Below are 25,401 nucleotides of genomic sequence, written 5' to 3' on the forward strand. Positions count from 1 at the left end.
GCCCTCTTCTCCCGGAGCAACAGCTCATTTGCATTTAAAGCAACTCACTCAAAAACAGTGCGTTTTGGCTCATACCGTAAAGGTGGCAATTTTAACAAGCTGTAAACATTTATCTGTGTGGTATTTTGAGCTAAAACTTCACATACACACTCTGGGGACATCAGAGACTTATTTTACATCTTGTAAAAAGGGACATAATAGGTCCCCTTTAATGTTATTACTGTGAACTAACACCAACAAACAATGAACGGCTGCATTTTTATGAACTAACATTAACAAAGATTAAACAGTGTAATAAATGTATTGTTCAAAACTGTTAAGATCAAAAGCACCACAACACAATACATTACCAGCAGGTGTTGTCTCTTGGGTGGCAGTTATAAAGGTCAAGACATCTGGAAAATAAATGGGAAAGAATTCTTAAGAAACTTAACAAATGTTTAAATCTGAAAATGTTGGATTAAATGTTAAACTCTTGGCTGTTCAGCAAACTAATGCCACAGCTCAGGCATCTGAATGAAAGAAGTGTGTCACATATTAAGATGAATTCATTTTGAGTTCAAACTCCCCTAATTATCATCAATTACATTTTAGTATCATTAAATCTGTGCAGGTCCGAACTAAACATGAACTTGTATTTAGCATCTTCTGTGTTAATTTTGGGGAGGATTTAAACAGTAAAATATTCAGACCAGAAACACCTAATAAAATTAGTCATTATATTAATTAAACAAAGACTTTGTGGGCCTACTTTTGTGTTACATTCACAACAAAAACAACAACAAGCAAAAAACACTGCTCAGACTTACACAGCGTAACAAAGATGATATCTGGTGCTCTTATAAAACCTGTCATGAAATATGAAGGGAAAAATCAATAAAAAAAAAAGAAAATGTATTGGATTGAACTTAGATTGTGACAACTATATTTATAATCTGCTGCAGTTCACGTTTTTGGGCCATCAAGAACCACTTTTTAAATACTCACCTTTATGAAAAGAGGAAGCCATTGTCAGTTTTGGCAGTCTGGCGTACTTGATCTCTGTCTATAATAAAAATAATGATATATAAATAAATAAATAAAATAATCAGAGGACGACTTTCCATAGCAGTTTAGAGAGGAAAGTCAAAGAAACAAATTAGCTTTGGCACTGAGGCATGGCAAGCACATGGAGAATCCAGCTGCAGTTATGTATTTAGATTAGGCTATAAGAGTTATATACACCAACAATTTAGAGACACAAGGTGGTGCCATTAGCCTATTCTATCTTGCTTTTGTTTGTGGAAGAAAAGAGCTCAAGGGTTTGTGTTTAACCGCTTTATTTGGTACACAATATGATATCAATGTATTTGTGATGCTTTTCTTGCAGAAAATTGGACACTATAACAATATCAATAAACATTTTCATTATTTTAAAATGTATTTATTTATAAAAAGTTGGTTGCCTCAAGGCAACGTTTTTCCACAACGGACAAATAGAATAATTTTCATGCAGAAAAAGCAGAAATATATTTATTGAAAATATTTTTTTCAACCCAACACTTGAACAACCAGATTTATATAATTTTTAATGTATTACACAGCTTATATTTAACAAAACGTAAGCTAACAATTCATATCCAACTGTTGCTCTCAGGCAACATTGTACCATTGTGGATCACAAATATAACCAAACCATTATATCAATTATCATATAAAAAAAAATTACGATGAGTGTTGTTTCAAGGCAAAACATGAATAATTTCCATAACCTTATCCTAATATGCAGCTTATCCTCCTCACATGCATGCATGCACACACACACACACACATACACGCACGCACACACGTTGGTTTTTGTGGTTTATGGGGACTCTCCATAGGCGTAATGGTTTTTATACTGAACAAACTGTGTGTGCTATTGCCCTACACCAACCCTACACCTAAACTTAGCCCTCACAGGAGACTTTGTGCATTTTTAGATTTTCAAAAAAACACCATTTAGTATGTTTTTTAAGCCTTTTCAATTACGGGGACATAGGCAGTGTCCTCATAAACCACCTTCATATTGTAATACCTCTGTCATACCCATGTCATTATACAAATTTGTGTCCTCATAAACCACATAAACATGCACACACACACACACACACACACACACACAGGGGCGGACAGTGATTTGGTGGCACTATGCTAATTTCAGTTATGGGGCCCCAACACAATAACTAATATGTGCTTTCAAATATCATAAAATTGAAACTCTTGGTTGTTTTACGATCACTTTTTTTTATTTATTTTTTTTATCAGCCTTTAAAATCACTATCACTTTTTAAAATCAATTTAACACATCCTTGTTGAATAAAAGTATATATTCATTTCTTTCAAAAAAAAAAAAAAAAGAAAAAAAAAAAACTGACCCCAAACTTTTGAACAGTAGTGTATTCTTCAAAAAGATTTATATTTTAAAGAAATGCTGTTCTTTTTTTTTTCTTTTTAATCAGCAAAGAATCCTGAAAAAGTATCATGTTATAAAAACTATTAACTGTTTCCAAAATTGATAATAAATCAGCATATTAGACTGAATTCTGGAGGATGAGGACTTGACGTTTTTGCACAGAAATGCATTATATTTTAAAGTATATTAAAACAGAAAAGCATTTTATATTGCAATAATATTTCACAATGCATCTGTTTTGTTCTGTATATTTGATCAAATAAATGCAAGCTTAGTGAACGTGAGACTTTCAAAAACATTGAAAACAGTAATGTGTCCAAATTTTGACCATATGATAACAGAAAATATAGCTAGCAGAAAGAAGAAAGAGCAACACAGCTTGAGCTAGCTAGCACATGAATAGCCTCATAAACTTTAAAAAACACAAAACAAAAACACCACTGGATTAAATAATATTGTAGCGCTGTTGTTGGAATTGATCGAGCATGGCATTTAAAATAAATCATTGAAATTATAAATTCATATTCATAATATTCCTATGGTTTTACGTTAATTCGACCAGAGATATTCAGCAGTCTGAAAACTATGATTTAGTTTTCTTTTGAACACTGATCTCTGTCCTGTCTGCTATTTGATTTTGCCTCCTTGTCCTCAGTCTGTAAACATTGCAGTATATTTGTTTTGAAAAAAAATTATCGTTCATCATCATAATGAATATCAGAGATTAGATGAGTATCTGAGGATTTCCTCACAAACAGCTAATAAAGGTCAGCTTGAAACAAAGTATTTCGGTTAAGTACTTCAAGAGGGTCTTACCTGGTATGGGTTTGTCCTGATATGATCTTCACCCGACTACATGTGAATGTTTGTATTGAAGTTTATATGACAGTCATCTGCTGCTCTGCCTGAGAAACCACATTTTGTAATCTCCTCATGCTAAAATTCAAATCTGTATTCAAATCTATACACAAGGTCAGTTTTATACATATGAAACCTACACGAATACAAGACGGTCAACACGGCTCATTTGCTGTACAACAGCTCCACATCCATCAGCTGGAAAAGGTGATCAAAAGCTGATCTTCATAAAAAGAGGAAACCGGGAGTCTAGCTCTTTGCAGATTATCACAGTATATATATAAATTATCTTAATTGCCATTTATTTGATTTGAATGTGAAGTTGTATATGTTACTTTGACACTATACATTTATGTGCTTTATAAAGCATAACACCTTTGGACCCAGCATTTGATTCTGCTGTGACAAGATAAACACAGATCTGCCCACTGCTTTACATCTTCCACCAACGATGCAAATCCACCCAGGAGTAGAAGAATGTTTGATGTCATTTGATCAAACATTTATTGTTTATGATCGATCAATAGTTTCTCAGTAATTGTAAAGAAAAAGCCCCATTGTAGCAGGGGCCCATGAAAAGACGCTGATCTGAAATGACACCAAACAGACTGCTGTGTGTCAACAAAGTCCAGACATTAGAAATGTAAGACATTCTGAAGAGATTCTGGGGGAAAAACTGCAGTTTATCAGTCAGAAAAAATTTAATAAAAATCAGGACTTAAAAATAATTGAGCCAAACCCTCTGTTAACATCTGCAGAGTTTATCTCCCAAACTAGAAAACAGTGAGAATCTTTCCAAACAGCTGTTAAAAGCTAACAAGAGTCATTTTGTCATAAGAGTTTCAGAAAAATGAATGTGGATCAAGATAAATGTCTGTAAAGTGATTAATACACACCATGTGGATAGTTATGATGTTCTGCAGTTAGCACTTGTAGTTGTGCTTGTTTGCTTGGACATCAGTTCAGCTGAAGTCATATTGAATATTAACACTTTTCTTGGTTATTCTACTTAAAAACAAAATAGAAGTCAGAAGTCAGAGATGACTTTACCAAGTATGAGAAGAGCTTTATTACCAAGTATGTTTGCACACACAAGGAAATTGACTTGGCATTTCCAGTGAAGAAGAAAGTACGGACTTACTGCAGCATACATGATAGTGCAGACATACATAGGAATAACACAGTAGAGATGGAATATAACACTAATATAAGAAAAACAGAAAATTAAATAATGCACTATATATGCCATGTGTAAAATGGTTTCTAATGAGTCATAAGAGATGGAAAAACCATATTCCAAGAGCTGGCATAGATTAAAGGTGCACTAGGTGATTGTCTTCAGAAACATTTTTTGTTATGCTAGATGAAAGTTTCTTAACATACTGATAGCAATCATTAAGTTAAGTGGTCTAAATATATTTATATGTATTTATATATTCTGTGGAAGGTGTAGGACCAAGAAATGTTCGTCCAATCAAAATGTTCGGTCCGAACAATATGAGAGGCTTTCCTACCTGCCTGTCAACATGTGTATTTGCATACTTCTGCACACCCGGTTCGTGCAGACAGGATACGTCATCAGCACGTTCGCGCATGCTGTGCAGACAGAGCGAGAATGGCAAACAAACATCAACAACCCAATCTTCCTTCCTGGTATTGTAGTACTTTTACTAACTGTATTATAAAGTTCTCTCACCGGTGAATGACACATGATTTATTGTAGTAATGCTGTTTCTGGTCATCAGATCTGTGTGCATATATGCATTCAGGGGGCGTAGCTTTGACCGGCGATTTGCAGGGAGGGTGGGATTAACGCTTTCAGTGCTATCAGGCTAAAGTTAGCCTTTTCCAAGATGTCCTGCTGCTTTAAGAGCCTGATGAACTGTTAAGGAGTAAACAATATCAATATAAGTTATGTTAAGTTAGATTGACTTCCCATGGCATGCTGAATTAAAATATTCATCAAACTATAGCCTATTAATGCATAAATAATCATAAAAAAATATATATATCCTATGTAAACAAGCACTTGTTAAAGACCCCATGAAATCAAAATGTAAATTTTTATGGCTTTTAGTATGAATATGTCAGCCGTAAGTTTATCTATAAGCTAGTGGGCTCCAAAACAATGACAAAATTTGTATTTACAAGATATAAGCATTCAAAACTTACAGTCTCTCATTTCCGCTAAAATGGATCAATGGTTTTGATGACATCACCCTGCTTTTCAGCTTCTCATCAAACTGTCCAATCAAATGCTCTCTAGAACATGAAGTGTCCCGTTCTCTGCACTATAAATAGTAGGAATGTAACGATATCAAAATCTCACAATACGATAATATTGCGATATGAAGTCCACGATGCAATATTTATTGCGATATTTAAATAAAAGACAAATGAAGGATTGGAAAAAACTAAAGAAAATTTCGTACATTTTTAAAGCTAAATTATTCTAAAGCACTTTGAGAGTTGAAAATTAAGAGCTCCAGCCCATGTTCTTAACTAAGAAAACTTAAGTCAGAAAAAAGTCAGTGAATTGACTTGTACCTGAACTTTAAAGGGAACTCAACCCTCTTTTTATTTGTGATATACTGTCTTAGTATAAATTACATTCACACTGGTATTTTAGGAAGCCAACCAAGATTAGAATATAATAATAATAACAATAGCAATAGCCATATGATAAAACAATTGCACTGTAAAATAAATGAAAATGAACATTTCATAGGTATATTATTTTTGCTTTACCCTACTGTAGGGAAAATTGCAATACTTCTTTCCTGATTTCTACATGTGAAAGAGATATTTTTACAACACCTCATTACACATCTAGCGAAATGCTGTAATCATCTGCAGCGAAAATAAAGCCTAACGGTGCGTTTCCACTACAGTGTCAAATCTGCGCTTCAGTGGCAATGCTACAACACCACTGCTGTGGGGCGTGTCAAATTTAGGGAAGAGCACTGAAAACCATGTTTACACCCTGTTTGCTGCTTCTTTTAATGGCGATTGGTTGTCGCTCTGCATTTTTTCGCTCGATATTTGCGTAAAGTCGAGGAATGTCCAACACTTTTGATGCTCTCGGCCACTTTCACCACTTTCTCTGTGCCACTTTCAATCCCATAATGCACCGCGTGAGCGTTTAAGCTCAACTTCCATGGGAATTAATTAAAAATGCTTGTTCCGCTGTGCTCGCTACGTGCCGCTGGAAATGCACTGTAACTGGTGGCTATTATGCTATCAAACGCGTGTAAAACTCACAGAATGTACAATAAACGAGTTCACTGCATTCATTCACTGTGAACGGAGCCGTTCTGAGGTGCAGAAAACACCAGATCACAAGCTGATCGCCGCAGCAAAAACGGACTTGATGAAGGAATTAAGCCATATTCGGTTTTAGTTTGTTTGATAGATACTGTGCCAAAGCATAATGGCCCAAAATACAACTTTAAAGACCTTTTATGTTAGAATAAGAAGTTTCAACATTTTAAAAACTAAAAATTTTTGCCCGGAAGACCAATCATTACATATCGTCTTGTGATCACGATAATATCGAGGCAGTTTTGCTAACCTGATATCACAATACGTATGGTGAATGGCATGTAGTGCACTATATAGGGGATAGAGAACTATTTAGACAGTGTAAATATGCTTTCCGTTGGGGTGAAAGAAGTCTGGTTTCAAAGTCTGGCACAATCTACTCCAGTCCAGAGACACGATAGCATGGAGCGGCATAGACCACAAAACTTATCGGACCAGGATGAAGACTCTGAAGCAGATCCTGGCACAAATCCGTCCCGAGGACTGGTTTGCATTAGTAGATCTGAAAGATGCATACTTTCATATTCAGATAGCACCATGCCACAGATACTTTCTGAGGCTTGCTTTCAAAGGCACAGCATACCATTATTCAGTGCTCCCATTCATGTTGACTTTAGCCCCGCACACATTGTCGAAGTGCAAATTTGGCGCTTTCCCCTCTCAGAGCGAGCAGCGTACTAAACTATTTGGACGATTGGCTGATTTTAGCCTATTCATGAGATGTGCTTATCAGTCATACGGATACACTACTTTGCTATCTGGAGTCTCTAGAGCTGCGTGTCATATGCAGAAGAGCATGTTCACTGAGTCAGTCTCTAACATACAGAAGCGGACAAAGTACACAACTCCATTACTTGAGTGAAAGATACTGCTGGTCAAACATTACTCCATTACAAGTGAAAGTAAGCACAATATGTAAGTTTTCTTACAAGGAGGATGTTCACGGATGAGGTAATGATTTTATTATTTTTTTATATTACCTGTACCTTCCACAGTTATTCAAACAAAAAACTCCCCTTATACTCAGTAAAGCTGTCTTTATACGGTTTTATGAATTAATCTCTTACATCATACGTACATCTGCACTTTTTTATGATGAGAGAATTCGCGTCAGAGCTGAATTCAGTCAGCGAATGCGTGCAGTGAACAAAAAACTCCTTGGGAACTTTTGCGATAACATAAATACACAGCTGCATGAAATATATCACACTGTGCAAGTAGTTTTTGGATATTTAATTACGAAAATCATACATATCGTGACTTTAAGTAGCTTTTAAAAGTACTTAAGTACCAAAACTAAAATTCCTTTTTTATGTCAATGCATAAATATTTATATTCAATGCATGTTTCATTATTGTTGAATGTAATACTTGCAATACCGTATGCCTCTGAAGCAACTTACAATACATTACATCTACTGAATGCGCTAACTAGCTTGTAGTATATTTGGAGTAAAGAGCTTTTAGAATGTTAAAAACTTATAGAAATGAAACAATTGAGTTGATAAATTAACACCCCTGCCCACCCCCACAAAAACAGCATGTGGTAGTGATCTCACAGGTCTGGCAGTATGTCCACACATCTACGTGTAGCTCTTCATCCACATTTCAACCGAGTGGATAGTGAAATTGCTGTAAATACAGACTGATAAGAAATAAAAAAATCAAACCTGCTTTAAAATCCAGTAACACAACTGTAGCTGTATAACTTTACAACAGCAACACTGCTTTAAGAAAAACGCAAACCATGCAAGACTTATTTGACATTAAAACAAGCATTTCAAAAATGCTGTCTAATCACTCTCACAGTACTTTGATGTCATGCACAGAACGGTCTGAACGGCGACAGTTGTTGCGCCGCGCCGCATCAGCTAAAGTCTGTCTACTCGGACGCGACAAAGCGACCGTTGAAAATTATTTTGAATTTGTCTCAATACATCATAAATGGAAAACGCCAGCAGTTTTCTGTCGGAGATTTATCGCGCCGCGCCGTATCGTTGCCTGGGTTGCATACATATGTGTGGGGCAGAGCTATCAAAAGAGGGGCGAGAACCTTTTGGGGTAGGGGCGTGTTTGTTTTGGTGATTTAAAATATCTACATTGGCTTCCAGAAATCACTTACCCCACCTTTAAGTAGCAAATGAGAATTGCTTAAATTAATGCATATATTTTGAGACAAAGTGTTGATTTTCAGTTTTGTTTAAGATAATTAATGCCACAGTTTTTAAATAATGAAAGAATATGTAAACGTATGGTATTTGGGGTAAAAAGTGCCCCTGCTGTTGGGGCTAAAGGCGCACAGTAATTAACATGATAATTAATAGATGACTGACTTTTTCATTTGTTGACATGACATGGTTAGATTCAAATGGTAAATATAATATATTATGTTGGGTGTCCATATTAGAGATAATCACCATGTTTAGAATGAAACCATCATATTTAAAAACATAAATCATATCATATAATAAAATATAATTTGTTGCTACTACTGTAAATATGTATTCAATTATTATTGGATCTCCTTCAATACTTTCAGAATCTTTACTTATTAAAGTGATTTTGTTTCTGTATTGTGTGGCTTTAGCCCCGTTGTACCCTATTGTCCACCTCTGATAACATATCTGGCTGTGTGTTTTGACTTGGTGGAGTTCAAACCCACCTCTCTCGAGCAAAAACGTCCATTTCATCAGCTTTGTGCCACTTGTCTGTTCCCTTGTGGGAATTTCAGAGGCTTCTGGGACTTATGGCGTCAGCTTCATCAGTTTGTCACCTGGGTCTTCTGCATATGTGGCCTCTATTGTAACAGTTGTGGCTAAAAAAAACGAGTCTCGTGAAGAGCAGGAACTGTGGAGTATATGCACATCGAGTGATTGAAGGCATACTGACTTCAGGCCTGTGGTCACATCTCAGGGCAGATGGCACATAAAGTTTGTTTTGTACAGATATGGTAAACAGACCCGATATGCTGCATTCTGATTGGCTACCTCAGTGGGGCTTTCTGGAACGCCACACTCTTGCTGGAAGATTCTGATGGTCATGTGGTATAAAGAGGCGAAAGGTTTGTGTGATGTCAGCAGTTCTGTGCGTGTTTAGTATCAGTTCACCATAGCCCCTTCAGACCCTGTGACCACTGAAATGTACATCACATGATTTTTTGTTTAAACCAATAAAATGTTATGTTTTTATAATATGAGTAATACCTGGTCACCGATTGATCCCTGATCAGCCAACCACAATGAAGATATGACCCCTAACTTAATCTGATTGAGCTACAGGCATCACAAAAGAGATACATGACTAACCAACTAGACAGGAAGGAGGAGGAAGCCCACTTTTCATCTTTTATATGCAGATTCATGTTCATGGTAACCTCATCAACTTGCACCTATTATAAAATTAAGACCATCAAATGGTGATATTCAAAGTAATTTTCAAGATCTTTCAGAGTTGCAGAACACAGGATTTTTAAAAAATTGATTTAATGTTCATCACAATGGACATCAGGTCTTGAAAGATATCAGCAGGAACCTCATGAATCAGTCGGATAACAGATTGAGGAAATACAGAGCAACAAATTCTAATGTTAATGTTTTATGAACATTGATGTTTATTAATGAAATATTACTAACAAGATTTCATTTATGTCTTCAAAGTGACCTATCAATCAATTTTTCATTGGTTTTAGTGAGAAACAGCCATAGTGGAGGTGAGATCAATGAACACACAGCAACACTCACACTCATGCCTTGATGGTATAATGCACACAATCATATATACATCAAAACAACCAGCAAGTACTCATAAACACATCCACACAAAGACATTCACTCATATACTCAGATGCACCCACTTCAACCAACGTTAAGAATCAAACAAGTTTTTTGAGAATTCATATCATCTTACCATTTTCATACATTCTTATTGCATTGCTCATTCTTACAGTATGTGTTCTTTTCAAAAGCTTAAACACTAGTTTAACTCTAGTACACAAACACTACTTATGTATGGTTAAAATATGAGGATTTTCATGTTGCTTCAGTCCTGGCATCCATGATAGTGGACATTAAAAAACTCTAATAAACAATGAGTTGGCACAAATTGAGTTTTTTATTCTCGTTTATATATTCGAGAAGAGCAAATATCAAGTGGATATACCCATACAGCAAAAAATATATATTTTCAATGTATACTATACATTGTACATGTTGTAACTATGTGTTCCTCCTCAAAAGCCCAGAGAAAATGATCAGTAGTTGGTTATTATATATTTATAATGACAATCGTCTATTAGTGAATTGATCTCATTGAGAGTGAACATAGACTCATTGTGTGTCTAATCTATGGTTAAATGGATGTTGTATTGTTTACAGTAAAGGTTATTCTAAGAGCCAGTGGTTCAGTGACAGTCAGTTAATATAAAGGATTATTCGTCCCGGGATGAAAAAGCATGTGACTGGGGAGGGTCTTCCTCTTCCGAAATCCCCAGATCGCCGCGGAGACTTGGTTGTCGAATACGAGGTCACCTTTCCTGAAAGACTGAGTCAAAGTGCCAAGGACACTATCGCAAGTGTTTTGCCAGCTTCTTGAGCTGCGTATATTACAACGCTGGAGCCGCTGCCATTGGGGATTTGTTTCATAGCATTTAAAGATGAATATTTGAGCTCAGCCCAATAAGGTGCCCATTTGCTGCTGCAAAACAAAGCTGTTATTCTGTAACATACTGCTATTGAGAGACTAACTGAACCAAAACATAGCTGGACTGGACTGGTTTATCTGTTTCATGTACTTGAGCACAAGTTTCCTTTGGGTCTAGTCCAGCAGAAAGTCTCCAGCGGTGGCCTCTGGGTCAGTGTTTTGTTGTGCACTAAACGGATCTAAGTTTACAACGTTGTCTTGTTCCAAAGATGGACAGGTATCGAGTTCTTTTCTGACTTGATACCTCAGGAAAGGCTTTCTGTGAAAGCAGCCCGTAGTTTTTCTTCCATTACAGTCTAATGGAGGTGTTTAGTAACGTCATGAATAGTCATTCACAATATAGAGGTGATCCAGTCCCCATCCCTGCTTGGATCATCCCTCATCTAAGTATGTGAATCAGCACATGCAAGAAATCACCTAGACAGCAAATTTACAGATGAAATGTGATTTAAAAAAAAAAAATTATGAAAGTAAAAATAATTACTGATGTCGGTTCATTCCTTACACAAAATAACATTGGACTGTTTTTCTGTTTTCTTGACTGTTGTTATGAATTATTCTGACTTTTGTGTATGTGAAATTGAATTTATGTTGCTTCTCATTGCTGATATTAAACAGTATGTGGGACATCTAGTGTTTTTTTTTTTCTATTTTCTAACGCTGCACATTTTTCTTTTAAATGTTTTGCATAAAGGCAGGAGCTGGACTTGGGTTTGTGTGATACTATGTTAAAGTACTATATTTTTTTTTAATAAAGGGTATAAATAGATTGCTTAACAGAAAATAAGAACAAATGGTTACATTTACGCTGTTTCAATAAAATAATAATAATAAATAAATTACATTCTTTAACTTGCTATGAAATTATTTCAAGTATACAGGGCTCTAAAACAATAATAGCAGTCCCTTCACCAAAACATTAAGTCTTGATAATTTTATAGGTTTATATCAGAGAATTGACATATGTAAAAAGAAAAAGTTATAGTTGAGACTAATATAACATTTAAATATAATGATAGAATCCCTTTTATAATAATGTACATCACTCATTAGTCCTCAGTGTTGTTTGCGTCCACAGCAAAGACATCTGAAGAACTTCCTGTACTGCTGCCTGACCTGGACAAGAATGAGAGGAGATTCTATTTTAACCTTGGTTAAGAAAAATATCAGAACATGTCCAGGTTATATTTTAAAATCAACCAAAATCCCCCAAAAAAGGTGCTGCAGTAAATTTAAGGCAAATAATTATATTTACACTATATTAAAATAGGATTTTCTGCTATTTATACTACTTATTGCAAATAGAGGCAGTTATCTGCACCTCAGTTTTGTAGTAAATTATAAAACAGTACGCAATAATAACTTGAATGTAAATTTTAATTTTACTTCAAATTATTATGTGGATGCCACCTTATTGGGACAATATAAGCCCTTCCTACACCTACCCTAACCCTACTCGATACTTTATTTTCAACTTTTTTATTAATTCCTTCATTTTTATTGAAAATAAATGCTTTCTGATGTGATTTGAAATTTGAAAAGGGGAGAAAAAAAGTTAGCCAGATTCGAACCCGGGTCGATCACGTCAAAATAATAATAACCTACATTTTACCATCTGTACCACTGAAGCTGATAATAACCTATTATCTTTTGTAATACTAGGTGTGTTCGACTTGAAGCGGCGCTGTGCAGATTGATCAGTGTATGACATCAAAGTACCGCGAGAGCGATTTGAAAGCATCAGGATCAGTCTGCTCTCTTATCGCTCTCGCGGTACTTTGATGCCATTCTGCGCAGCGCCGCTTCAAGTCGAACACACCTGTTGACTAGCCAATCACATGATGGTGGGCGGAGTTAGCGTAAATAGCCTCAGCCAACAAGGCGGGCTATTTGCACTTAGTGTAAATAGACACTCTGTAAAAGTAAAAGTGCACTAAGCAATTTTTGACCGCGATGTCAAAACACACTTGCAGCCAATCAGCAGTAAGGGGCGTGTTTTCCCAGACAGCAACATAGTTTTGGACCGACACTGCTTGCTGTCTGGGTTGTATTGATAGAGAGAAGAAAGTGTGCAATTTGAGTGCACAGACAGATATTAACAGATTGACTATAGACAGAGAGAATTGGAAGATGAGAGGAAAGAGGAAAATATCAGAGGAACATTAAAAAGAAGGGTTACGATCAGGCAAGAGGTAGGACCTGCGTATATATCGAAGCAGCTTTCCAGTGGCGGGGAGAACTCAATCGGCTCGAATCGGACGCCGAGGCTGCATTGTTTCTTCTTGATAGGTGAGCAACGTTTATTTAGCATTATTTCACTTATCTGTGTTGGCTTTTGTTTGAATATGCTTGTGTGTCATATTTGTTTTTGATGTGATTGTTGTTATGCCATGGTTGTGTACGCACGTGTGGGGCGGAGATATAAAGATAGGGGCGAGGTCCTGTCGGGGTATGGGCGTGTTTGTTTGGTGCTTTCAAATATCAACATAGTTTGGCAAAAATCACTTAGTGCACCTTTAACTTATGAGAATGTTGTAATTTTGAAAATGACTAATTGTTCACTGCTCTTGTGAGTTATTTACTGACTAAAACAATTCTTGAAAATGTTACAATTGATTTTTTTGCCAAAAAGGAAAATAAAATTTTTATTCCCCTGGAAAATAATATATTGAAATAGATTTAGCATCTGTTTGTAATATTCACCTAAGTGGCTAATTTCAGGAGATGAGAAAGACAAGATGGACTGAATATAGAGTAGGTAAAGCTGATTGTTTTGAGGAGTATGTGATGTCTGACCTCATGATTGAGGACACAGTAGATGAGGAAGATGAAGGTGCCCTGCTGGGAGTTCAAGATCAGGAAGAGGATCTCCAGCTCCTTACTGCCATTAGTGAAGAAACCCAGAATCCAGGAGCAACCAAGAACCACAAACTGAGCCAGTGTTTTAAACACCATAATCCTGGGAGAAAGGAGCAGAGATAATGTATCTATATTGACTGTAATAATACTACATGTGATTTTCCTTACAGAGATTACAGTTCCTTACAGAGATTACATGTGAGGGGTGGTAATGGCGCAGTGGATAAGACACATGCCTTTGGTGTGAGAGACCCGGGTTCGAATCCACTGTGAGACACCAATGTGTCCCTGAGCAAGACACTTAACCCCTAGTTGCTCCAGAGGCGTGCGACCTCTGACATATATAGCAATTGTAAATCGCTTTGGATAAAAGCGTCAGCTAAATTAATAAATGTAAATGTACATTATAATGTTGATTACTTGTTTTTTTTCAACTGTGAAACTTCAGCGTTCAGTTTTGTGAGAGATGAGTTCAGACTGATGATGATGCAGATAAAGAGAATCATGTTTAACTGCAAAGTAGAAAAACATCAATAATTAATCACCATGTTTTCCTTTTAATACAAATCAAAATCATGAAAATGAAACATGCTTACTGCTAGAATGATGCAAACAGGTGCCAGAAAACTCCAGATGAAGCCTTTATCCATCTTAATCCAGCAGCTGCTTGGAAGAAGATACAGTTGGAGTTTAGGAAGGAATGACACGGTTTGAGAGTAAAAAAGGAAAAAAAACACTAAACTCACTGTTCGCTGCCGTATCCTTCAGGAACCAGACCGACAGACACGCCCACCACAACCAGAGCAACCACATATCCAATCACACACAGGAATCCATTTCTTAGCACCGCCCTCTTTTTGGAGCTGATCTGTGATAGGTTCTTCACACAGATGAAGAGCAGCACAGCTTCAATGAACATCCACACAAAGCCAGAGAGAAAGAGGAAGTGCAGAAGGCCTGAGATCACGGCACACAACACCTGGAGACCATGAGAGACGGTTATGATGATTCTCAGTGAGGCTGTACTGAGCTGTAGGGCTCCTTCATTATTCTCACCTGCTGAGGCCGTATGAGGCTCAGGAACTGCTGTGTGAGCAGGAACAGAAGGTGAGCCAGCAGAAGACTGATGCAGATGTTGATTCGAGCTACATTATTCACTCCAGGACTCCACTGACAAAGGGCAAAGGTCAACAGGGCCAAACTGAAGAACACCAGCCCCACGATCACACACACCAAATTCACCAGCTCCATCAGTGAGTCGCTCTGAGAAAACATGTCAGAGAACATGAGTGTCAAATCTGTGCTGTTCTTCAGTATTCACTAGAAATGTTCTGTACCTCTGGTGGGCGGCTGGTTTGCATGATGAGAGCGAATGTTGACAGATGAACACAGGAACACACAGTGTAGCTGCTGTTGGTCTTTAAAACAGAACAACCATCTACAATCCACTCACTGATATTCCAGTACACACAGGACAGAGAACCACTGGGATCAAACTCCTGAAAAATGAAGAAAATATTAAAACACTGAATATTAGATGTTTTCAGATGTTCATCAGTGCTCAGGTTGGACAAAAACAGATTTCAGTCTCTCACTCTGATGTGTTTGAAGGTGAAGTTGACTGGTTTGGTGAGTTTAGTGTTGGTGGTTTTGGGAAGAGTAGCTGAGATCACAGTGGACATCATGGTTTTAATCGTGTTGTTTGATGTGCTGAAGAAGTCTGGCTTCAGTAGATTCTCCATCGTGTTGTAGCTCATGAAAGCCACAGCAGCTGATCCTGTGAGAAAGAAACAGAAGCTTACATAAAATACTATTATAGCTGTGTCTCATTTCGAAGGATAATATCAAGAAAAAGTGACTGTAATAATATTGACTGTTATTCCTTGTGAGATGTAAAATACTGCAATTTCTTTTGTACTTTGCAAATTAATGGTCACTTTTCTTAAATGAGACTGCCCCGATGACGTACGCAGCCTTCAAATGTGACCTCTGGAGGACGCAACGTCTGAAATTTCTGTTTATTTTCTTTCTTTCTTTATTTGTTTGTTTGTTTATTCACACAAAAATATTTCACGTACTTGTTTCATTGTTGTTCTTGGCGATCCCAATGAGATCGATGTCCACAGAAGAATTTGTCGTGTTAAGTCGAGGGATTTTCTCTAGGGTGACATTTGGTCCAACCATGAAGACTTCTGCCTCTGTTTTTAAAAATAATCAGTTATGTGCTATTTTACTACATTAAGGGGTTTTTCTTTCTTATTTTTTATTAAAAGGGTCATGACATGATAAATCAAATTTGCCTTGATCTTTTGGCATATAAGAGGTCTCTGTACTATTAAAACATCCTGCTAGTTTCATAGCTTAAAACATCCTCCTCATTATAAATACAACATTTATTTAATCAAGCTCCGGAAATGGCTAGTTTTGGATCCAAGGAGCAAGGTGACATCACCCGGGCAGAAATATTTGCATAAACACCGCCTCCAGAGTGACGAATAGTCATCTTCTCACCCTAGGCCCTGCCCAGTGTCGTTCAGTTCAGTGAACCGACTTTGGGTGTTTCTCAAACGGAAGACTGCATCCTACGAAGGCTGCATATCTCGGCTGCGACGTCATCAAACGTAGCTGAAGCCCATCTCAATCGGAAGGATCCTTGGAAGACAGCCTTCGTTTCGCGTCCTTCATTCAGCAGAAATGGAAGGATGCATGAGATGTATCCTCCGCGACCTTCAATCACCGACAATCCTTTGTATCCATTCCATTTCATTAAAATAAACTGACGAAAAATGAGTCAGTACTGAGCTTGTCTTAATTTATTATGAAATCTAAGAGAAAAATAATGTTTTCAGACATGAAAGGATATATGTTATCTTTTGTTTCGGTGTAAATTACATACTAAACGCTAAACTGCCAATAACTTAAGCCACAGGGAGATTATAGACGGCTGTGATTCATTGTATTGCATTATTAGCAAGCCAAGTAATATAAAGATATGTAATACAAAGTATTTTTCCAAAACTAAGTTTTATTAGTGTTTTCGTGCCGTGACAGTGAGGGTGGGAACATATAGCCACGTGCACTTACTAGACCGTCAGATTCTAGCCTTTATATGCTAAGGAGGACTCTAGCCTACAAGACACTGAAGGAGTGAACTGGGAAGGACGCAGCCTTGGTAGGATCCAGCCTTCTGTTTGAGAAGCACCCTTTATTTCAGTGTAGTGATGTATTTACAGCTGAAACGGAATATTGAATTGAGGGCAAGGTTTTATTTTTGTGCTCCTCCTCTCATTTTGTGTGGTTTCGTGGTCTAGTGTGGTATTTCTTGAGACGAAGGAAAAAAAAAAGATCGGATAGGGAAAGCTCTGCTTCTTGTGGACGTAGCTTCAGTCTCTCACTCATAGCAATGTAACAGTTGGAGGGGTGTGTTTTAAGTATATTCTGCCCAAGCTGTCAGTTGTCATCAGAGAAGGGATGCCATTCCAGAGCAGAAGCAAATGTTCAGATTTTGATTAAAGATTACCAAGACAAACTATTTTATTTTCAGCGGATTAACTTGCACGGATTAATTGTTAACATGAATACAAGTAATGTGCGCTAGTAAAGTAAATAAAGCCAATTTCAATTTCATGCAGACTTTAACGGCTGACACTTGATCACGCTGAATGCGAGCGTTGCATTGCATCAAAAGCAAACTAATCCCTTTCTGACACAGTCCATGTGCTCGAGCCTGTCAGTAGGACAAATGAAGTGAAAGAACATTCACTTTGACACATTTGGTTTAAACAGCTCGTTCGCGTCTTTGCACTGATATAAGGATCCCAGCCGTATGAGGATACTAGAGGATAGCTTACTTTTAATGGCACCCCAGATCATGTCAGAGGACTGATCTGAGGATTGATTTTGTTTTGTAAACGAGGCACAGTGTCATGGAAAGTTCTCAAAGAAGCATTTGTTGAGAGACGAAGCATTACTAGATCTGACTGCAATTGCATCACAAACCTAAGTAAATTATTTCCTAATGCTTTGTCTGGAAATGACCTTTTTATTTTGATCATGTTGTCAAAACACACATACATGCAATAGCAAAGGGGAGTTGATACTATGCAATGACGTTAGCCAATCATAACAGTGGTCGAATACTGACAAGCATTAAAGGACCCGCCCATTTTATAGAGAGGTTCAGAATGAGGGTTGAAAATTACGGAGCCCCGGACATAACATGCAGGAAACAAATAGTAGGCTAAATCGTGTGCACAATTTACTATTTCGTTCCCTCGACTTATAAATTGTGCACATGATTTATTTATTCCTGGCATGTCATGTGCGGGGCTCAGTAGAAAATAATAATTTTTCCTTTTGAGTGTGTGTGTGTGTGTGTGTGTGTGTGTTAAGGCAGCAAATATTTGCAAAATACGTGTTCACAATGTGCTTTATGTAACATGGGTCATATTTTATTTGTTCATGTTTTTTTTGGATGAAGGTGTCACTTGACCTGGCCATGTTGACATCTGTCTAATTGGATGGAAGACAGACAATATAATGTAAATTCTAAAATGTTTTCTGGTCTCTGTTAATATATATATATATATATATATATATATATATATATATATATATATATATATATATATATATATATATATATATATATATATATATATATAACACTTTCATTGTACAGAAAGAGAGCAAAGAAAATTTACATTATCAAAAAAACATTTTCACTGAAAATCTAGAGTTCAAGCACTCTCAAAAACTCCCATTAAAATCTCTGAAACTGTTATCGCAGTGGAATTAATATCTTACTTACAGATTCATACATGCATCTACACTTTGAGAGAATTCCCCTGAGAGAGGTATTCAGTCAGCAAGCAAGTGAAGAAAACACCAACATTTTAGCGATGAGTCATCTGAACGCCTCTGATTGGTCATTGCATTCATAAGCTCAACAGAATCGTGTGTGTGATTGGTTATAATGGGCAGTGCTGTAAAAATGCGTCTGTATCTGGCTCAGCGCCAGCCAGCAAATGCAGATTTGAATTTAGCAGCTGATGATATGACGCTCTGAACGATTTAATCACGCTGGTGTGATTGTATCAAATATAGAAAATATGCATTCAAAATCCGCTTGGCTCAAAAATCTGAATGAAAACTTTGAATGGGCATGATGCCTCTGGTTACGACCCTATAGTTTTGTTGTGTTTTGTTCTGTTGGTTTGTGTGTGTCTGCCCAGGTTGCTGCTGATTGGTTCCTGCAGACTCATTGATGTCATCCTCTGATTGGTCTTCTCTCCCTTTAAAGAGATGACAGCATTTCCTTTAGGGGGGTGGGGGAGCATTTTGTAAACTACCCTGTTGTGCTTGTGCTGATTGACCCTGTTTGTATGCCTAGAGATATTGTTTGGATATTAGTTTGTTGTATAACAGTATTCCCGACCCTTGCCTGTTGTACTATTCTGATCTTGGATTATCCCTTTGAACTTGATGTTTCTCTAAATATTTATTGTGAATATTGTTAATAGCTATTATTGGGAAAGTAAGGAGTCAGACGCCAACGTTTGGATCTTTGTTTTTGGATTAGGCAGTTAGGTTAGATAATTTTATTTTTGTTTCTTTATTTTGACAGGGAATTTAGAGGGTTTAATATTTAGAAAGTTGTGTTAATTATTTTGGCACTGTTGGCTCCTGAAAGTGAACTCCCAAATAAAAACTCAAAAGAAGTTGACTGTTCACACTCGTTTTCCTTCAGTGCTGTGCTCTACCCCTAGGGCTCGTCCTTTCTTGCTATATTGGTAGCTCGTCCATTTTTTTCGTTCCGGTGGGAAGTAATGAGTTATTTTATTCTGTTGTGGTTTCTCTTTGACTGGGATTTTTCTTTTGGTAAGGGAGGAATTACGGTAATTAGCATGTCATCCAAATTTGAACTCGATAAATTTACGATCACGCCGCCAGTAGGACAATTTGAGAAATGTCATAAAGACGATTTGTTAGTGATTGCAGATTTCTATGGTATCGTTGTACCTCGAAATGCATTGAAGAGAGAGATTAAGGAGGCAATGCGCCCGGACCTTGAAAAACAGAACATTTTGCTGGTAAGAGTGTGGTGTCTCACCGCTGCTCTCTAGACTATATAAAGTCTCTGATATCATGTATAATCTCAGTTTCACATTAATAAGTGTCTCCACTTACCTACAGCAGCAAGAGCGAAACTGACATAATCACTTGTGTCTGTCGGCTTCACTAATGTAGAAATGAGTTTCTCGTTGGCTTCTAACAAACGGTTTCCATAGGAGGCTAGTTCAGTTGATAATGATGATGACTCTACAATCTTCTCCAAAGTGTTGAAGACCAGATTCAAAATGTTCGTCACAGTCTAATTCATTGATCAGATAAATACAGTTCAACAGAGTTAATGCACATGTAAATGTCAAGAAAGCCAATAAGACTGCACTGCTATGTCAATCATCTATTATCTAGATTTGATTTGATTATTTGATCATTTTTCTCTTGGAGACTTACAGTCACAGGAAGCTCTTGAGCTGTAATATTCTCGATCTGCTTAAGAAGATTTTGAAGACATTCTAGAGTAAGCTGAATCTGAAATCACAATGTGAAGGTGGAGTTTGATTTTGATTCAGGTTTTTATATTAACAGGCAAGGCAAGACCATTTTCATTATATAGCACATTTCATACACCGTGGTTATTCAAGTGCTTTACATAAAAGGAATTCTAAAAAATAATCCTAAAAATAATCACATCAATAAAATCAAGGTATTAAAAACAGTTAAGAATAAAATATGATACATAAAATACAGTGCAATCATTCAGACGTAGCACAGCTCAGTCAGTAAATGCACTGCAAAACAGATTATGTTTTGAGTCAAGATTTAAATGTGGCTAATGTTTTAGCACATCTGATCACTTCTGGAAGCTGGGTCCAACTGCGGGTGGTATAACAGCTAAAAGCGGACTCCCTTTGTTTTGAGTGAACTCTTGGTATTTCTAACTGACTCGATCCTAATGATCTGAGTGGTCTGTTAGGTTTATATTCAGTGAGCATATCTGCAGTGTATTGAGGTCCTTGGCCAGTGAATGATTTAATACTTTAAAATCAATCCTAAATGTAACTGGAAGCCAGTGTAAGGACCTGAGGACTGGTGTGATATGCTCAGATGTTCTGGTTTTAATCAGAATCCTGGCAGCAGCACCTTCTGAATGAGCTGCAGCTGTCTAATGATCTTCTTGGGACGGCCGGTGAGGAGACCATTACAATAGTCCAAAATTGCCAGTTTGTGCACAAAATCATCAAGAATTATTAGAAAGTTATATTCATATTTAAGATATCAACAATGCATGTCTTATTGGACTGCTTTTTGGACTATAATTGTCAGAAGCTGCGAGTCCAACTCTAAAATCCCAATAGAAACTCAACTCACGGTGCATTCTTCTGGCAGTGTTATATTTATACCTGCAAAGACAGAAATCAGTGTGAAGACCGTAATGAAATAAACCACAATCTGAGCAATAACCCATCAAAAATAATCATTCTCAGGAAACAGCTACATTTCAATAGGAATTTACTTTTTTAAACTTATATTAATAGATTAGTAGCAGTCAACAATTTTACATTCTAAATCAATGAAGTGACAAACACAAATAGTCCTGAAATGTACAAAGGGCAAATGTAAATATATTTGCCAGCACTGTATGTGAATTTTCCTGATCAAGATTTACATGAAAATTGCCTAGTCACACATTTATCTAAATTTGTTTTACAGTTCTATGAAGAAAATTAAGAAAATCATTAACACAATAAGGTTCTAGTGAATCTACTGCTTGAGCACCAAATAATTCAAAATTATCGACAATGGCAAAATTAAAAAGCCAGTTCTAGAAATTCATGTTTGAGCCAGACAACACAAACTATAGCTTGATAAATATAAATCGAAGCAAAATGAAGATATTTGAGTTCTCACAGTAAAACTGATAAATGCTTTCTAGTCTAAAGCTGCAAAACTGCTCAGTGTTACAAAATATTAACATTACATTTGCATTCATTCATTCTTGTTTATTTTAGTTGTGATTTATGCATACGATGTCTCAACTACCTGAATGCTTTCATACTCCGTAAATTACAGAAAATGGTGTTAACCCTGAAATTGACTCTATTCTTCATCCTTAAATACAGGCACAAACATCATGACTATTCCGAAATAAAAGAGCTAATGAAAATATTATTACCTGCACAATATACTGCAGGACGGACAGTTGGACTAACCAGCTCATAGACATAATAATTGCCAGGACAGGCTTTGACTTTAATGGGAAAAGACCCGTAATAACAGCAGTAATTGACAGCATGACCGCAGACATCTCGAGCGACGACTCCATCCTGTACTGTTGGGTGTCCACCACGAATCCACAGTGGGAAACGAGTGCCACAGCTGTACTGAGCAACACACGTGTCTGGGATCTGAGCGCTCAGACCGTTAAGGAAGAGACGATACCAGCCGCTCCAGGTGACAGACTGGTCAAACTTGTAGGAGGGGTTTGATGGCTGACTGCTGTTGGCTCTCCATGGATCATCCAGTACAGTGTAGTTGTGGCAGGGGTCAACAGAAGGATGAACTGTTAAAAAATGTTGTTAAACAATGTTATAATACTTTTTATTAAAATTCTAACTAGCTAAAAATCTACATGACACTAAAACAGTACTTCACAACCAGCAGGCCTCAGCAAACCACTTTTGAGGTTTTGAACAACTTGATGGGGCGTAAATGATGTAAATGATGACAAAATTTTCATTTTTGTGTGAACTATCCCTTTCAGATGACTTTAGACTTAAAATGGGACAAAGCAAGCATAAATTAAAACAACTTAATCGATCTGTCTTTCAAAATCTACCTGAATATATGAGGCAGCTTACTTTTAACAGTCTGATTTCCAGACCTGGCAAAGACTATTCATAACGAATATACAATTTCTAGATACACCATGCTCTGAAATGTTTTAGGATCACTTTTGCTCGTAAGGTGTCCTTGAGTGCCTTGTAAGGTGCTTATAAATAATAATAATAATAATAATTATTGAAGTTGAACAATAAAAAATTGTAAGTTAAAAGGTATTTTTTATCATTGGTGTTTGGTGATGAGTTTTTGGCTCAAGGTCTGCATATAAAGTCACACCAGAGGTGTTCAGCTGGGATCAGGACTTGGCTTTCTGCAGACCTGTCAAGTTCTTCCACACTGACTGAATCAATCATGTCTTTTTGAACCGTGTCTTATATACAGAGGCACTGTCATGTTAGAATAGAAAAGGGTTCTGTCCAAACTGTTGCTATAAAATTAGAAGCACACAATTCCCTAGAATATCATTATATGCTTTAACATTAAGATTTGTACTCATAGAAATGACTAAAGTAGTCAAACATGTTCATTAGAAGGGGGTGACCTAGTCTCGCGTAGCCAGACCTTCAGACTGACGGCTGAAGGTCTGGAATAGATGGCAGCGTTCATTGGCCAAGGCCCGCCATGAGGCCGTTTGACCGACATGTCAAACAACCAATCATAGTTTGTTTCGTTTAGCGTCACGTTTCAGGGTGTGGAAATGTCGCCACAATAACAAACCGATGTGTGAAACTCTCAGATGTATTTTAAAGATTCAATGGCACAAACTTTAAATATTTCACATACTTTTGAAAATCCAGCATTTAGTTGACTCTGATAAGCGTTCGTCGTCACATTTGTAAACACGACGGCTTTTTTCTTTCGTGAGGGGGGTTTGGCGCCACGGCATCTTTGTTTCCCGGCGGACCGAAAATAAACGTGACACTCGCGTCTCCCGGAAATCCGGTTTAATTCAACCGGTAAGATGACAACTTCGACATTCCTGAAGTGTTTCAGAAAAGTTTGCCATATGCATCAGACGTTTAGCCAACGGTCCATGGGCGTGACGTCTGAGGCTGAGACTAGGGGTGACCCAGTACTTTCTTTCTTTCTTTCTTTCTTTCTTTCTTTCTTTCTTTCTTTCTTTCTTTCTTTCTTTCTTTCTTTCTTTCTTTCTTTCTTTCTTTCTTTTTCTATGCAGATCAAATCAAACACAGCCACCTAGTGGATATCAGTATTTTAACACCCTCCTGCATTTGCTTATTTGTGTGCAGTTGGAGAAGATAGTTTACAAAGTAACTAGTTCCTTAACTACCTGTCTAACATCATCACCTACTGACACAAACTGACTCACTCACTCTCACACACACACACACACACACACACACACACACACAGACACACACACACACACACACACACACACACACACACATTTATCAGTACAGATCATCACAGTCATCAGGCTAGAAAACAAGTCAGTAGAGAGACAGTGTGTTACGTTACCAGTTGAGATGGTTAGTGCGATGGTGGTAGAGCTCTTAACACCTGAAAGTTTGGATGAATAGTGATTAATGAACAGAGACACAAACAGCATGAATGTGTAGAAAGAGCTCATGTGAATATAATTACCTGCACAGTAGGCTGAATGGCACGCAGTTGGACTAACCAGCTCATAGATGTAATAATTGCCTGGACAGGCTTTGACTTTAATGGGAAAAGACCCATGAAAGCAGCAGTAATTTTTCCAGTTACCGCAGACATCTCGAGTGATGACTCCATCCTCAACTCTTGGGTGTCCATCAGGTATCCACAGTGGGATATTAGTGCCACAGCTGTACTGAGCAACACACGTGTCTGGGATCTGAGCGCTCATGTTGTTAATGAAGAGACGATACCAGTCTCTCCAGGTGACATTCTGGTCACACTTTATTACTGAAGAATATTTATTATTGATGGCTCTCCATGGTTCATCCAGCACAGTGTAGTTGTAGCAGGGGTCAGACAGAATAGCTGATATGAAAATATTGGTAACACTTTACAATAAGGTTCTTTAGTTAACGTTGGTAAGCTACATTAGTTGACATGAACTAAGAATGAACAATACTTCTACAACATTTATTAATTTTAGGTAATATTATTTATGCATTTACTAATGCATTATTAAAATCACAAGTTGTGTTTGATAACGTCTCGGTTACGTACGTAACCCTCGTTCCCTGATGGAGGGAATGGAGACATTATGTCGTGACAACATTAGGGGATTCACCTGGGAGCCCCAATCACCTCTGATAAGAGAAAATGCCAATGAAATTGGCTAATGGATTTTGCATACCTGAGCCACTC

At 37.2% G+C, this 25,401-nt stretch overlaps 1 protein-coding gene across 1 annotated transcript in view; it reads right to left on the minus strand.

The window, feature by feature from the left end:
- The window catches only part of LOC306872292 (adhesion G protein-coupled receptor E3-like), a gene marked incomplete at both ends in the record, with an annotated part of 42,144 nt that extends 17,213 nt beyond the window's left edge, over positions 1 to 24,931 (minus strand). Inside the window, 4 exons of the mRNA XM_079420799.1 lie at positions 20,689 to 20,766; positions 22,449 to 22,798; positions 24,562 to 24,603; positions 24,688 to 24,931. Coding sequence (XP_079276925.1) covers positions 20,689 to 20,766; positions 22,449 to 22,798; positions 24,562 to 24,603; positions 24,688 to 24,931 — 714 coding nt within the window. The remainder of the gene's footprint in view (positions 1 to 20,688; positions 20,767 to 22,448; positions 22,799 to 24,561; positions 24,604 to 24,687) is intronic.
- Positions 24,932 to 25,401: the final 470 nt, after the last annotated feature.

This window comes from Barbus barbus (genome assembly GCF_936440315.1).
Source record: "Barbus barbus genome assembly, chromosome: 7".
In the NCBI taxonomy this organism is placed as follows: domain Eukaryota; kingdom Metazoa; phylum Chordata; class Actinopteri; order Cypriniformes; family Cyprinidae; genus Barbus; species Barbus barbus.